Consider the following 17,603-nt stretch of genomic DNA (forward strand, 5'->3'; position numbering starts at 1 on the left):
TTACTGTACAGTGCGAGATCTTGTTACCATGGGGTGACGAGAGTGCACTTGACTACTGACGAGAGATGACAGAGGGTCATTCTCCCCATCTGACTCGTAACTTGAGTCATTAGTCAGCTCTGCTGGGTCAGGAATTAGACTTGCTGAAGGCAATTCCAGTTCCTCCCTAGCATGGTAAATCTTCAACTTATTAATGTGGACAGTTCTTTCCACCTGATCCTCAAATACTCCCATTATGACAACATTGACAGGGCCGTCTTTCTTGATCACTCTGTACGGCCCCCGCCATCTAGGAGCTAGTTTCCTACTCTGATTGGTGGGAGCAGCTTCATTGATTCTCAAGACCAGGCTGCCCTCCTTCAGTTTCAGAGGTTGTACATTACTGTCATAATAGTGAGCATATCTACCCCGTGCTTTTCTTGAAGCCTCCGCTGCAACTCTCCAAGCATTCCTCATTTTGTTCAGAACTTCTAAAGGATAATCCTCTCCATATGCAACATTGTGTCTGTTAAGCAGACCTGATGGGAAATTGCATGATTGACCAGTGAACAAAAGAAGGGGGTTGGGTATTAATAGACTGGCGGGTAGCAGTATTCAATGCCAGCTGAACATAGAGTAGGTGTTCGTACCATGAGCTTGCATCGCGTTCAGCAAGGATTGCAAGCATATCCTTAACTGAACGGTTGGTACGTTCAGTCATCCCGTTTGCCTGAGGGTGGTAAGCTGTTGTAAAGGCTGAGGTTGTCTCCAATATCTTACAAACTTCTCTAAATATATCCCCATTAAATTCTTGACCTCGGTCCGAAACTAAAACTTTAGGAGGTCCAAATACATTTACGAACCTATTCAAAAATACTCGGGCAACAGTATGAGAGTCCTTTTGAGGGATGGCGATCAAGGTGGTGTATCTGGACAGATGGGCCACTAATACCAACACGTACCGATTGCCTGAATGGCTGCAATGGAGATCAATCAAATCAGCCCCCACTCGGTCTAGCGGTTCTGAAATCTCCGGAAATTCCTGTAGTGAGGCTTGTGCCATAATTTCAGTAACACGATCAATAACGCTCCGAATATTACGTTCCTTTCTTATATTAAATCTCTGCTTGACACGAGGGCACCCAAGGGTAATTCACACGGCTTCCTTCTACAATTTCTCAAGCCCTCCAAGCCTCCAACCCTCTCCAAGCCCTCCAAGCCCTCCGAGACCTCCGAGACCTCCGAGACCTCCAAGCCCTCCGAGACCTCCACGCCTCCAAGTCTCCAGCCCCTCGAAGCCTCCAAGTCCTCCAGAGCAAGCAGACAAGCAGAGGTGCAGCATAATCCACTAAAGATCTGATGTGTGCAAGGTGCATCATTTTAACAATCCTAACATTGGCACTATAGCCTGGGTGATAACCTGCAACAGCCTTGAGAGCTCGGAGCCTCTCTTTATACTGACGACAGAGTCTGAATACAACAGGACCATACAGTGGCACCTCAAGGCCAATGTATTTGAATCTGTTTACATAGTCAAGCTGGGAGCCATCAGACAGTTGCATCTTGCGAACAGCTCCTCCCTGCCTGGGTGGGCGCCGATTGTGTATCTTTGTTTTCTCTGCTGAGATAACTAAACCTAGGTCCTGACATGAGTCTAATACAGAGTTAAAAGTGTTAAGAGTAAGAATGTTGGTGATGCAATGATGCACACTCCTTCCATGCATGAAGCCATATGGTTCTTATTCTATGGAGGAGACGCTAAGCGTGCTAGTGGCTTTACAAGAATTTAAAATCAACTCAATTTCTATGTTCTCTGTTAATCCCCAATGTACCTTCTTATAAATAAATAAATAAATAAATAAATAAATAAATACTGTCAATGATATAATCGATAATTTTATACATTTTATGATAAACATTTTAACCCAGTTTTATCCAGTGCTCCCACATGTCCCTTAGGCTTGTATTTTAAATTATTTATGTTACTTAGTCTATAATTGCCACGCTATCACGGAATAAATTCACATATTGACTTAGATATCTCTGAAGTTACAAAGTTTATGTTATTGACAAATTTTAACATTCTCTGTGATTTTTGTTTGACAGAAAACGAGATACATTTATAGGGTGACTCTGCTGGTTAGTGACCTTGACACCTGTTGTACGAGGAGCACTCAATGACTTGCTATGGATCATATTACACTAACAATTAACAATACCCAAATTGAAAGCAGAGTAGTTGGAAAATTATTTTTGGTGTTCACATTGACAAGGAACTGAATTTCACTTGTCATATACGAAATATAGCAAAAATAAATGTCTCAAACAGTAAGCATCGTAAATTTATGTATTTATTTATTTTATATATACAAGAAGGTACATTGGGTCAACGACTCAAAAGTCCCAGGTGTAAACGAAATTAAATCACAAGTTATAAAAGAACTGGCAGATGAACTGTGTCTCCCACTGAAATTAATATTCAGAAAATCTTGTATTAATAAGCTTAGATCTACACAGCAATATGCTGCTTCGCTATTCTATATGATGGATTACAAAGTGTAGATCAAAAACTAGCCACAAGTTCATCTAACCTCCCCGCCTCACAGGAAGGCCAGTCATACACGGAATCAGGAGAGAATATGGAATGCCAGGCTGATCCACCAGCTGGAAGTGCAGTTGTCCTGACAATGGGCGATGGCCTATACTTTGAGTGGGGAGTCCGTATAAACAACTGGGCCTCTACCCTTCAGACTGAACTATTTGCCTTGATCCTTGCACTGAAATGTGTACAAGTCTCAAAACTTGATACATTAATTGTAAGTGACTCCTTATCATCCTTAAAAAAATCATCCATCAAAAAAATGATGGCAAGTTTCTTGGCCTATTCCTAGACAAGAGACTCAACTTCAGCACCCACATTCAACACATAACTAAGAAAGTCTCTAAGACAGTTGGTATACTCTCCAAAATCAGATATTATGTTCCTAACTCTGCTCTCCTCTCACTATATTATGCACTAATCTACCCCTATCTTAATTATGGTATCTGTGCATGGGGGTCTACCACTGCAAACCACCTTAAGCCCATCATCACACAGCAAAAATATGCTATCAGAATAATAACTAACTCTGCTTTCAGACAACACTCAGCTCCCTTGTTTAAATCTCTAAACTTGCTAAATATTAACTCCCTCCACACATTCTCTTGTGTCAACTACATTTACAAAACCCTGTTCTTAAATGCAAACCATGCTCTGAAACTCTCCCTGGACAGATGTAATAGGACCCATTATCACCACACCAGAAATAAATATCTCTTTGATATCCCCAGGGTCAAACTTAATCTGTGTAAACACTCTATGCAAATTAAGGGACCTAGTCTATGGAACTCACTCCCTAGTGAATTGAAAAACTGTAAAACTTTTGCCTTATTTAAAAGCAAAACCAAAAAGTACCTAACTTCATCTATTTAGTTTCCTACACTGAGCTTTAATTTGCTCTGTACCTAGTGGTACCCAATCTCCTAATTTTTATGTAATATCAAACAACCTTATCATTGTGTTCATTGCTGTATTGTGACTACCAATTTTTGTCAACTACCATTCAAGCTGTCATTGCAATCAATCTTATATTGTTTCTGCTGTATTGTGCCTACCAATTTGTTGTCAACTACCATTTTAAGCTGTCATTGCAATCAATCATAGCTACCTATGTGCTTTAATATACTGTACCTATAATTTTCTCTCATCTTTTTTTTTTTTTTTTTTTTTTTTCATTCCATGTAATCTGTTATCATTTTTTTGTCTATAAATTTTGCAAGTATTTACCTCCTTAAAATTTTCTTAGATTAAGGACCTGCCCGAAACGCTGCGCGTGCTAGTGGCTTTACAAGACTGTAATTACCATAATTGTATCCTCACATTCCTTATGTACATTCTTGTATATGCATAAATAAATAAATAAATAAATAAATTGGGAAGGTCATTCCACATTCGTTGCCCGAAACGCATTGCGTAATAGTGGCTTTAGGCATTGTATGTACTAGCTCTATCTATATATCAATCCATTAATGTAACATCACTTGTATGTATGTACCTTTCCTGAATAAACATATTTATTTTATTTATTTATTATTTAAATGCTCTCAACTCTTTAAGACATAACTGTAACATGCTCGTGTCCGAAGCTAGACACAAATACAACAAAATTACTAAGGATGGTAACAGAGTCCATTTCATGTGGTCTCCATCTCATGTTGGTCTCCGAATGCATGATAGAGCTGATAAGTTAGCCAAAGAATCTGCCTTTAAAGGAGCCGTTGAGTGTAACCTTGGATTGTCAATGAGCAATCTGAGAGCAGCTGTACACCGAGAACTTCAACAAGATCTTGTAGATCTGAGGCAAAGTGAAATTGACACCAGTAATTCCATCTATCATCATACTATCATGCAAGAGGAGCCACACATCTATGGATCATCCAATAAAATCAGCAGACTTCTAGATGTTACTACTGCTCGGCTTAGACTCGGTTACAAGTATCTCTGGGAATTCTCATCTGCTGATGTAGACCTGACCAAATGTAAACTGTGTCAACAAAATTATTCGCACACCCTCCGTCACTATGTGATGGAGTGCGAAAAGATACGTGAATTTAGAGACAATTCTATAACCAATGTTCCAGCGATGTGTCAATATTTCATTCAAAATGATCTGCTACCAGAAATTTTAGCCAAATATCCCCAGTTTGCTAACTGTAGGTAGTAACTAAGTGATTGTAACCTATCCACCGCTGCCCACTGGATGGGGGGCGGTGTGCAGGACAAACATATAAATTTTGACACTAGCTCTCCACATATGTCAGTTGCTTAATTTAGAACCTGTACTTGAGGTCGATCTCGAACCCATTGTTGATGTGATGACTTATATTGAATTTTGTAACTAGCTCATCAAGATTGTAACTTGCTTAGCTAAATGAATTGTGGGGTTCAGTCCCTGAGCCCATTATGTGCCTCTGTAACCCTTTCCACTACCGCCCACAAAATGGGTATGGGGTGCATAATAAATGAACTAAACTAAAAAAAACTCCACCAGTACACTAGCACAAGAATATCTTCCAATACACGTAAGTGTATGAAGTAGTCTCGGTGGTGTAGTGGTTAACACTCGCCTGGCGTTTAGCTTGCGCTTTGTCCTGAGTTCGTATCCTGGCCGGGGAGGATTTACTGGACGCCGCCAATCCTTAACTATAGCCTTTGTTTACCCCTACAGTAAAATGGGTACCTGGTTGGTATTCCAGGGAACATAGGACTAAGGACCTGCCCGAAACGCTATGTGTGCTAGTGGCTTTACAACCATGTATGAACTCCTCCATATATAAATAATAATAATAATAATAATAATAATAACAGTAGTTACAGAGCTCAAAATACCTCGTACCATTTGGTCTGAAATCATTGATAACAGGGCAGTCAGAGATGTTACAACATTCCCAGTGTTATGTTTAGGCCGGAAGTTAGTTAGTTTAGTTCATTTATTATGCACCCCATACCCATCTTGTGGGCGGTAGTGGAAAGGGTTACAGAGGCACATAATGGGCTCAGGGACTGAACCCCACAATTCATTTAGCTAAGCAAGTTACAATCTTGATGAGCTAGTTACAAAATTCAGTATAAGTCGTCACATCAATAATGGGTTCGAGATCGACCACAAGTACAGGTTCTAAATTAAGCAACTGACATATGTGGAGAGCTAGTGTCACAATTGATGTTTGTCCTGCACACCGCCCCCCATCCAGTGGGCAGCGGTGGATAGGTTACAATCACTCAGTTACTACCAATGTTAGCAAACTGGGGTTATTTGGCTAAAATTTCTGGTAGCTAATCATTTTGAATGAAATATTGACACATCTCTGGAACATTTGTTAAAGAATTGTCTCTGAATTCACGTATCTTTTCGAACTCCATCACATAGTGACGGAGGGTGTGCGAATAATTTTGTTGACACAGTTTACATTTGGTCAGGTCTACATCGGCAGGTAATGAAAATTCCCAGAGATACTTGTAACTGAGTCTAAGCCGAGCAGTAGTAACATCTAGAAGTCTGCTGATTTTATTGGATGATTCATAGATGTGTGTCTCCTCTTGCATGATAGTATGATGATAGATGGAATTACTGGTGTCAATTTCACTTTGCCTCAGATCTTCAAGATCTTGTTGAAGTTCTCGGTGTACTGCTGCTCTCAGATTGCTCATTGACAATCCAAGGTTACACTCAACGGCTCCTTTAAAGACAGATTCTTTGGCTAACTTATCAGCTCTATCATGCATTCGGAGGCCAACATGAGATGGAGACCACATGAAATGGACTCTGTTACCATCCTTAATAATTTTGTTGTATTTGCGTCTAGCTTCGGACACGAGAATGTTACAGTTATGTCTTAAATACCTCACTCCTCTATTGTCAACCCATGTCTGTTATTTTTTTTAATCAACACTGTTTGTCAACCTATTGTATTTGTGCTGCTTTTTCAGTCATGTTCCCCCTTTATTTTTTTTATCTTTATTTGTATTTGTTCTCAACACTTTTTATTCTTTATGCTCAATTAGTATTAAGTTCTAGATATTAATGTTTTTCTTGCCCGAAACGCATTGCGTAATAGTGGCTTTAGGCATTGTATGTACTAGCTCTATCTATATATCAATCCATTAATGTAACATCACTTGTATGTATGTACCTTACCTAAATAAACATATTTATTTATTTATTTATTTTAAAGAGTTGAGAGCAATTAAGGATGATGAAGAGTCACTTACAATTAATGTATCAAGTTTGGAGACTTGTACACATTTCAGTGCAAGGATCAAGGCAAATAGTTCGGTTTGAAGGGTAGAGGCCCAGTTGTTTATACGGACTCCCCACTCAAAGTACAAGCCATCGCCCATTGTCAGGACAACTGCACTTCCAGCTGCACCCGTGGTGCGGTGTAGGAAACCATCAGTGTATATGATTTGAGAGAGAGAATGTTCTGTGGACAGAGCATCAATATGCAGGAAAGTGCCGTAGTTGTCTCTCTTGGTACAAATCATAAGCCTGATACATTCTGAGTTGAGTTCCAGTTTTAGTCATCCATATAAAACAATGTTGACCTTCAATAAAGAAATTCTGGAGGGCTTCTGTGCAAGGGTTAGGATGAGTTAGCCTAAGCATTTTTATACCAATTTGACAGTTAATTTCAGTAACACAATCAACATCGCTCAGAATATTAAGTTCCTTTCTCATGTTAAGTATCTTTGTGGTACGAGGGCACCCAAGGATAATCTTCAAGGCTTCGTTCTGCAGTTTTTCAAGCCCCTCAAGCTTTCTTTCAGGCATCAAAACAAGCAGAGGTGCAGCATAATCCACTAAAGATCTGATGTATGCAAGGTACATCATTTTGACAATTACAAAAATACAAATACAAATATTTATTCAGGTAGAGTACATACATACAAGGTGAGATACAAAAGTTGATGGATTTATAGATAGAGCTAGTACATACAATGACTAAAGCCACTATTAAGCAAAGCGTTTCGGGCAGGAAAAACACTAAAGACTAAAACCTAACACTAACTTAGATTAAAGTATAAATTGTGTTGAGAAAAAATCAGAAAAACAATAAAAAAAGGGGGTGGGGGGAAACAAGGCAGAAAAAAGCAAAAAAACAATTTGGTCAACAAACAGCATTGTTTAAAATCGTAGACATGGGTTGACATTTTGTGGGTGAGGTAGGTTACAGGGAGTTAATTAGGTAGCACTTAGTATTTATCTTAGACTGTTTGGGAGAGGTACAGTCTTTAACATAATTGGGAAGGTCATTCCACATTCGAGGTCCCTTGATTTGTAAAGCATTTCTAGTTTGACTAAGTCGTACTCTTGGAATATCAAATAAGTATTTGTTTCTGGTGTGGTGTTCATGGGATCTGTTACAACCTTCTAGGAAGCTTTTAAGGTCAGGATTGACATTACAGTTCAGCGTTTTATATATATAAAATACACATGAGAGGATGTGCAGTGACTTAATATCTAGCATATTCAGAGATTTGAGTAAGGGTACCGAGTGATGTCTGGGGCCAGAGTTAGATATTGTCCTAATAGCAGCTTTGTGTTGAGTAATTAGAGGACGTAAATGATTTTGGGTAGTAGAACCCCAAGCACAAATACCATAGCTGAGATAAGGATAGATGAGAGAGTGATAGAGTGTCACCAGGGCAGGGCGGGGTACATATTATCTGATCTTAGAAAGAATGCCAACAGTTTTTGAAACTTTTTGGGGATATATTTAGAATGTGTCCCTGGAAATTCAGCTTGCGATCAATGAGAACGCCAAGGAATTTGCCATCTACTTTGTTAGAAATTTGGGTATTGTTAATCCTGAGATTTATTTGATTTGAGGATTTATTGCCAAACAAAATATAGAAAGTTTTGTCAATATTGAGGGTGACTTTGTTGGCAGTTAGCCAGTGATGGACTTTATTTAGCTCACTATTCACTGTGACATTTAGAGCAAGGGGTCAGGACTGGAGTAAATGAAGGTCGTGTCGTCAGCAAATAGAATTGGTTTGAGATGTTGGGAGGCATTTGGAAGGTCATTAATGTAGATGAGAAAGAGGAGAGGGCCAAGTATGCTGCCCTGGGGAACACCAATGTTGATGGGTAGGGTGGGAGAAATAGAATTATTCACAGAAACATATTGGAGCCTGTCAGTAAGGTAAGACTTAAGGTACTGCATGGAGTGACCTCTGACTCCATAATGTTGTAATTTAAGAAGAAGGTTTTGGTGGTTGACAGTGTAAAAAGCCTTACGCAGGTCCACAAATAACCCAACAGGGAACTCATTTTTATCAAGAGCTGCATGTATCAAGTTAATCATACAAATAAGCGCATCGTTAGTGCTTTTTTGGGGTCTGAAGCCATATTGACAAGAGCTAAGTATATTGTGCTGGGCTAGATAAGAGTAAAGGTGCTTGTAGATAAGTTTTTCAAATATTTTAGACAAATTTGGCAGAACTGATATAGGTCTGAAGTTGTTAACGTCAGTGGAATCACCACATTTGTGGACAGGGGTTACTATCGCTTTTTTCAGAATTTCTGGAAAGGTTTGGAGTTCAAGTGACTTGTTGAAGAGCAATGCAATGGCAGGAGCTAAAGATCTGGAGGCTTTTTTGTAAATAAGAGTTGGTATCTCCTCAAGGGCACCAGACTTGGTTTGAAGGGAAAGGATTATGTCAGTAACATCAGTGGAATTAGTAGGCATTAGGTACAGAGACTGTGGATAGTTACCTGTAAGATTGTCCTGAATATTAGTACTGGACTGTACTAATTTGGACTTAACTCGACTGGACTTAAAGACTGTACCTCTCCCAACCAGTTTAAGATAAAAACAAAGTACTACCTTATTAACTCCATGTAACCTACCTCACCCCCAAAATGTCAACCCATGTCTACTACTTGAAACAATGCTGTTTGTTGACCAAATTGTATTTTTTTTTTTTTTCATGTTTACCCCCCCCCCTTTTTTATTTTTTTTCTTATTTTTTTCTCAACACAATTTATGCTTTAATCTCAATTAGTATTAAGTTTTAGTCTTAGTGTTTTTCCTGCCCGAAACGCTTTGCATAATAGTGGCTTTAGGCATTGAATGTACTAGCTCTATCTATAAATCCATCAACTTTTGTATCTCACCTTGTATGTATGTACTTTACCTGAATAAATATTTGTATTTGGAAGATGGAATATCATTTGCAAGGGATGACCCAATGGAAGAGAAGAACCTATTGAACTCAAGAGCAGTGTCAGAGGCTGAAAGCAGACCATCATTATTTGACAGGAGTATTGGTTTGTTATTTAAAATCTTCTTTGATCCCAATATTTGTGAAATTGTGCTCCATGTTTTCTTAATGTTGGCCTTTGTGTGGGTAAATTTATCTTCGTAGTATCTAATTTTGGCTCTCCTAATTATTTTAGATAGCAATGATGAGTAATTCTTTGAAAATTCTTTGGAGACGATTCCTAACCTATACTTCTTCTCAAGGTCATGTTTTTTATTAATAGATTTAAGTATCCCCTTTGTAAGCCAAGGATTATTTAGCCTTTTAGTTGTGACTTGTTTCGTTAGCATGGGACAGTGGGTGTTATAAAGGCTGAGAGTTTTTTGAAGAAAAGATTGCACTGCTAGGTTGATGTCCCCTATGTTACCTAATTCCGACTCCCAGTTGACATTAGCAGCAGCAGCTATAAAATTGCTTATGGCAGTTTCATTGTGCAGCCTAAAGTTTATCTCCCCTGTCTCTAGAGGTGGTTTGTTAATGTTAGTTTGGAGAAATGTGGGGTAATGGTCTGTAGTGCTATCGATGATTATACCTGAAGTAAGCGGAGAGGTTATGTTGGTCCAGATGTGATCTAGAGTCGTGGCAGTACTATCAGTGATTCTAGTTGGTCTAGTGATTAAGGGTATGAGGAAGCAGGAATTCATACAGTTGAGGAAGGTAACAGCAGTAGGGTTTTCAGGCTCGCAGAGGTCAATATTAAAGTCCCCTGCGATAATTAGATGGTTTTTGTTCAGTCTGTTATCTAGTATTAGATTTCTAAGGTTAGAGTTGAATTCGGACACATCTGTGTTAGGAATTCTATAGACTGCTCCCACAGACAGGACAGACTCAGCACCCTAGCTTGACTCTGGAGCTGGCGAAGATATACTCCCCACAGCAGTCTCTAGTTGTAATTACTTTAAGGCATGTCAGTTCTTGGTGGTAGTAAAGAGCAGTACCACCACCTCTCTGAATTGGTCGACAGTTGTGAATTGCCGAGTAGTTAGGCATGTTAAAGAGTTGAGTAGTATCCTCTTTTAACCACGTTTCAGTAAGTATAATAAAAGAGAATTTGTTGTCAATAGTTTCAATCAAGGCACTAACATCATCGAAGTGTTTGCTAAGTGATCTTACATTCAAGTTAATTACAGAGATATTGTGGTTATGTGTTAATACATTGTTTACATCATGAGCTGTAAAATATCTGCAATTTTGATAATTAAAGTGATGATTGTCATAGATAGTGGATAAGAGGTTTAGTTCTGGGTCTATACTTGTTTGCATAAGAAGGCTGGTTGTAGGAAAACAAGGCAAGAATGGCAATTACAAAACAAAATTTTGATATAAAAGGAGGAAAATTAAAATATAAACAAGACCTATACAAGACAAACACAAAATGAAAAAAAAAGAAAATTGAGGTAGATTGCTTACAAGTTCTCTCAGGTACACTGTAAGTAATAATTAGCATTTTGAGACACAGGCAAAGCCAGGGGTACAATGGAGTAAGGGAGTATGGCGAGGCTAGGCAACCTAGGTAATAAATGAAAGCAAAGAATAAAGTTGAATAATAAACATAGGCAAGTTTAATCTAATGATTATTAACTATAAATAGTTTAGTTATGATCCTATAATTAATAAGAACTAAAGAAAATATTAGTGCACTCAATTAATTAAGTCCAATAAATGACTAATATACATTAAATTAAAATTTACTTTAATAAAGTGTAACAAAGAGACTTTGGATACGTAGCCCGCACTAGGTGACAAGGGGCCGGATTCAGGAAGGTACTTACGAAGGTTTTCCCTCTTAGCTAAGAGCGTTTTCCGTCTTAGCGCCTTCGTGGCGGCTACGTCCGTATTCAATTAACTACCCTAAGTGGAAAAACCTTCGTAAGTTCATTCCGGGATTTAAGTGTGGTTTCGACCACTCGTAGCTTTACGTAAACTGGATATAAGTCATTTTTTCTCTACTACATAACACTGGGATCGATTTATGATATTGGAACATGACCAAAATATTATAGCTGGTGAATCTAGTGGAGAGGAGTCCTTCGTGTTAGTTATATATGCATTCTCTGCTTGAAACTTGAAGTAAATATGTGTTTGATGATAGTAGAATTAGTTTTATAATAGCAAGGTATTATACCAGTAGTTATTAAGTAAATAAACACTGGTGAACATGAAATATGAGAGAAGGTGATGAGCCCTGCCTGATGGGATCATTTACTATCACCAAATGCCCCTGTTCACCTAGTAGTAAGGGTGTACCTTAGCTATACATACCCATTTCTAATTTATTTAGTTTGGTTTTATTTTGAAATTAAATCTGGGTGAGACATAAAATATGCTGCACAAATGATGTTAGGTAAGGAGAAGGGTAAAAATGTCACAAACTTTATTCATTGAATACTTAAAGCTATAATTATGACTATATAGATTATTAAAAAAGAGAGAGGGTAGTAGGGGTCCAAGGCCTCTTCCTGTTATACAATTTGGGTGTGGAACAAGTAATTATCAAAAGAAGGCACCATGCCGGGAAGGCTATGTATCAGTAAGGCAGTGAGGTGAGGCAGCTACTTATTTGAGAAATGCTTATTTTATTTACCTTATAAGCTGAGGCAACTTATTTTATTTGAGGAATACTCAGCTGATTCCTCTACATTTAGCATGGAACAAATTTGTGTCCAAGACCTCTTCCTGTTACTCAATTTGGCTGTGTGTAACCAAACTAGAAGTGCTCTACAAATCAAGGGACCCAGAATGTGGAATGACCTCCCAAATCATGTCAAAGGCTGTACCTCTCTCAACCAGTTTAATAGTTAAACCAAGTATTGCCTAATTAACTCCATGTAACCTAACTTACCTCCTAAATGTCAACCCGTGTCTTGCTATTTTTTAAACAATGCTGTTCACCAACATGTGCAATTGCTGATTTATGCTATGTTAACCCCCCTTTTTGTATTTTTTATTCCTTCTTTCAACACAATTTATACCTAATCCCGATTACTATTAAGTTTTAGTCTGTGTTTTTTTCCCCCCACACCTTGCCCGAAATGCTATGAGTATTAGTGGCTTTAGGTATTGTATGTACTAGCTCTGCCTCTAAATCCAACATTATGTTTGTAAATCAACTGTATGTACTTTTCCTGAATAAAATGTATTTATTATTTATTTTTTAATCAGTAAGTATTAAAAGATGGCACCAAGCTGGGAATGCTATGTAGCACCATTGTGTGTAACAATAAACCAAATTTTTTTTAACAAATAATTATGCACCTGTATGGGAAAACAAATCCTGTCAGCTGTAAAAATATTGATGCAGTTATTTAAATGAAAAATATAATGAAAGAAATATTACTGGTTTATTTTTATCCTATCTTTTTGTACTGTACAGTATATCCAAGGAAGTGAAAAATTGAGACATAATGCACAATTTAATGAATGATTAGCATGGATTAGCAGTTCAAAAGAAATATGACTTGTATTACATATCAACATGAGATCTTAATGATCCATGGTCAACATGATTTAGTAAGGATAATACAGTACTGTATTTGTAATAATACAAACTATAATTTAAAATCTTTATTACTGATTTTTTTTATTAAGAAGATTAGGTATACACAGCAATGTGCTGCTACCCTATTCTATATGGAATATTACACAGTGTAGATAAAAAACTAGCTATAAGTTTATCTAATACTCCCATCTCACAGGATGGTTAGACATACTGTACATGGAATCAATTTAGAAAATACCAGCCTCAATACAAAAAACAAATCAACTCTGACTAAACAACTCTAAGCAATTTTCACAAGAGGTAAGCACTGAATCATGGAAACATTATATTATAATTACTCTTACCAGTTTCTACAAAACTCCTCTCAAACAATGTATTTTTAAACATGTTTAGGTATACACAGCAATGTGCTGCTTCCCTATTCTGTATAAAGGACCACACAGTGTAGATCAAAAACCAGCTACAAGCTCACCCAACATCCTCACCTCACAGGATGGCCAGTCATACATGGAATTAGGAGAGAACAAAATACTTAATGCTGATCTATTAGCCTCCACTGGCAAAATCTGGGTGCAGCACAAGAATATCTTCCAATATTCCTGAATGTATGAAGTAATTATAGAGCTCAAAATACCTCATACCATTTGGTATGAAGTCACTGATAACAGGACAATCACAGATATAGTGTTGGAGAGTATGTTCTCTCAAGTAGGACTGAAAACAGATGTTTTTTTTTCCACCAAGAGGGCTATAAACCCATGGAACCGCCTACCCGCTGAAGCCGTAAATGCCAAATTCCAGCTAAAAATATCATTAAGACAATTGGCGGGCCCTTTAACAAGCCGCATGCTTTCTGTCCTCTTCGAGGTCACTAGATAGTTAGTGGCCCTTGGGTAAATTCAATAAATATATACAATAATTGTCAGCGCATCTTCCGAGCAACAAGGACAGCTACACAGTATCTCTTAGAATTACGTAGGTAAACAACAAATGTAACATATTTGTTTACTACAATGTCGGTGCTGGCTGTAAAACATGAAAAAACATTGTTTTACTTCGAAATATACTAATTTTATAAGAAAATTCAACGTAAATAGGAGGCAGTAGAGCTCCAATAAGCCAGCGCTAAATCTTCAATATGAAGAATATTGCTGCTCTCTGATTGGCCAAACGAAACACAGTAGTGACCTCTATCGGCACGCAGGTGAACCAACAATTTTCTTCCTAAGTATACGTTATTGAATCGCACCTAAGCAACTTTTTAGGGCGCACTTAGGAACCTTCGTAGCAAACCCACTTACGAAGAAATACACAGAGCTTCCTGAATCTAGGTCAAGGGGGTTAATTATGTTGACTCAATGAGAGGGATAATAAGGTGGGACAAACCACATTGGGAGAGGAAAGTGTTGAGGTTATCCTCATTAGCGATTGTAAACATTTTACCTCCTGAGGTCTTTCTCACTTTAATCATGCCATCTCTAACGAAGCACTGGATGAATCGCATCTGGGTTTTGATTACGGATTTGACGCAGGCGGTGGAGGAGTTGCTGTCTTTTTCTAGTCAAGCACTCGGTGATGTAGATTCCCTTTCGTTGGGATGCAGCTGTCCGGACAAGTTGTGATTTTATGGACTGGGAAGCTAGCTTGAAGCGAATTTTTCGCTGGTTCAGACCTGATGAATTCTTTTTACCTACTCTGTAGGCAGCAATAATGTCGGTTTTATTTAGAGTGACACGCAATTCGTCTTTTATGAGAGCCTGAACTATTTCAATACACTTTTCACCTTCACGTTCCACAGGAATATTTTGGGACGACACAATAACATAGTCAAGCAGCTTTTGCTGGTCCTGTTCATCCTGGGAGATGGAATGTTGGGCAGATGACACATTTGCAGATGACACTAAGATCTATGATAAAGAAGGAAGTGAAAGTGATATTGAGACCTTACAAAGAGATCTACATGAACTCCACCAATGGTCAGATGACTCGCAAATGCTCTTTAATGTCGATAAATGCAAGACCTTGCCTGTAGGGCATAACATTCCACGTCACAACTACCAAATTGCCCACACTACCTTACAACAGATAGATGAAGAATACGACATTGGAATAAGAATCCATCATTCACTAAAAGTTGCACAACAAGTGGGAGCGGCAGTAAAAAAAGCGAACCAAACCTTGGGAATAATCAAGCGTGCCTTTACCTTCAAGGAAACTAAAGTAGTCCTTCAATTGTATGTCTCTGGTGCGCCCCCACCTGGATTATTGCATACAGGCATTGAGACCTTATCTTCAGAAAGACATAGCTGCTCTGGAGAAGATGCAACACCGGGCAACAAAAATCATACCAGAGCTTAGTCATCTCTCGTATCAGGAAGGGTTGAGGGCCACTGGCCAAACAACACTGCAAACCAGGCATGACAGGGCGGAGCTCATCGAAACACTTAAAATACTAAACAATTTGGACGATGTCGATCCGGATACTTTCTTCAAAAGGGCAGATGTAACACGAACGAGGAGCGACGGGTTCAAGCTCAACAAGCCACAATGTAGGACAGAAAACAAGAGATGCTTTTTCACCCATATGGTGGTAAACCCGTGGAACAGCCTACCCGCCAAAGAGTGGATAAGGTAAACGCCAAAACTCTACTGGGTTTTAAAATACAGATAGAAAAGATCGTCCAGGCAAATGGGTAGGACCTTTGACAAGCCGCCAACTTCCTGTCCTCGTTGAGGCCACCAATATTAGTGGCTCTCAGGTTAATTAAAGGTCGGCAAAGATCAGTAACCAAAGAAAATGGGAAGAGCACCGTGGCGGGTAAGCAAGCGAGCGAGTGACGTCATCACAACAAAGGTAGCTGTAGACGTCTCCACGACTCGTGAAGTTCGCCTGTCTTAAAGACCTGTGTCCACAATACCCGCCAAATTGTCCCTCCCACAGTACTCTCAGGACACTTATGGCAGTGTAAGTGTGTGGTGAGGACACACCACTGAAGACATTGAGGATATACCACGAGGGAAAGACAAAACTGTTGAAGGAAGGAGTCACTGGCTCCGCCTGACCACCTTGTTCCTCGCACTCTCATCATCCTTCGTAAGTACTTGAGTGCATTACCTGCTTGATACCTGCTTGATGGGGTTCTGGGAGTTCTTCTACTTCCCAAGCCCGGCCCGAGGCTAGGCTCGACTTGTGAGAGTTTGGTCCACCAGGCTGTTGCTTGGAGTGGCCCGCAGGGCCACATACCCACCACAGCCTGGCTGATCCGGAACTTCTCTTAGAAAACAGTCCAGTTTTCTCTTGAAGATGTCCACGGTTGTTCCGGCAATATTTCTTATAGTCACTGGGAGAACGTTGAACAACCGTGGACCTCTGATGTTTATACAGCGAAGAGTTAATGGTGACATGATAGAGGTTTACAAGTGGATGAATGGACACAACAAAGGGGATATTAATAGGGTATTAAAAGTATCAGCACAAGACAGAACACGAAACAATGGGTTTAAATTGGATAAATTTAAATTTAGGAAAGACTTGGGTAAATACTGGTTCGGTAACAGGGTTGTTGATTGTTGATTTGTGGAACCAATTACTGCGTAACGTGGTGGAGGTGGGGTCCCTTGATTGTTTCAAGCGCGGGTTAGACATGTAAATGAGTGGGATTGGGTGGTTATAGATAGGAGCTGCCTCGTATGGACCAATAGGCCGTCTGCAGTTGCCTTTGCTCTTATGTTCTTATGTTCTCTGATTGTGCCTATGGCACCTCTGCTCTTCACTGGTTCAATCCTGCATTTTCTTCCATATCATTCACTCCAGTACGTTGTTATTTTACTGTGTAGATTTGGGACCTGGCCCTCCAGTATTTTCCATGTGTATATTATTTGGTATCTCTCTCGTCTCCTTTCTAGAGAGTACATTCGGAGAGCTTTGAGACGATCCCAATAATTTAGGTGTTTTATCTCAACGATGCGTGCCGTATATGTTCTCTGTATTCCCTCTATTTCAGCAATCTCTCCTGCTCTGAAGGGGGGGGGAAGTGAGTACTGAGCTTTCTGTTCCACCATTGTCTGCTCCAACATTGTTTTACACCCCCAACATACAATTGTTAATAATAAAAATAATAAAAATTTATTTAGGAAAAGTACATACATAGTTGCAGAGTTACAGTACAAACATTCTGTTTGATTTAAAGACAGAGGTAGTACATACAATACCTAAAGCCACTAGTACGCATACCGTTTTGGGCAAGGTGAGGTGGGGAA

The 17,603-nt window shown here is 39.0% G+C and overlaps 2 protein-coding genes across 2 annotated transcripts in view; one reads left to right on the forward strand and one right to left on the reverse strand.

The window, feature by feature from the left end:
* On the reverse strand, positions 1–1,042 carry LOC138352978 (uncharacterized). The gene is made up of 2 exons (XM_069305641.1): positions 760–1,042; positions 1–518 (listed from the first exon to the last, which is right to left on the reverse strand). Exons 1-2 carry the CDS (start codon positions 1,040–1,042, stop codon positions 1–3), a joined length of 801 nt encoding a protein of 266 aa, XP_069161742.1.
* Positions 1,043–16,212: 15,170 nt separating this feature from the next.
* The window catches only part of LOC138352980 (tripartite motif-containing protein 59-like), a 42,366-nt gene continuing 40,975 nt past the window's right edge, over positions 16,213–17,603 (forward strand). The window contains exon 1 of the mRNA XM_069305644.1: positions 16,213–16,437. The gene's annotated coding sequence lies outside the window, so the exon portion shown is untranslated. The remainder of the gene's footprint in view (positions 16,438–17,603) is intronic.

This window comes from Procambarus clarkii, chromosome 55, assembly GCF_040958095.1.
Source record: "Procambarus clarkii isolate CNS0578487 chromosome 55, FALCON_Pclarkii_2.0, whole genome shotgun sequence".
NCBI lineage: Eukaryota > Metazoa > Arthropoda > Malacostraca > Decapoda > Cambaridae > Procambarus > Procambarus clarkii.

Excerpts from the sequence above, each read along its gene's own strand:
- LOC138352978 (XM_069305641.1), bottom strand. The coding sequence starts at position 1,042 with ATGGCACAAGCCTCACTACAGGAATTTCCGGAGATTTCAGAACCGCTA. Across the intron at positions 519-759 it reads GGATATATTTAGAGAAGTTT|GTCTGCTTAACAGACACAAT; the intron begins GTAAGATATTGG and ends ATTTCCCATCAG.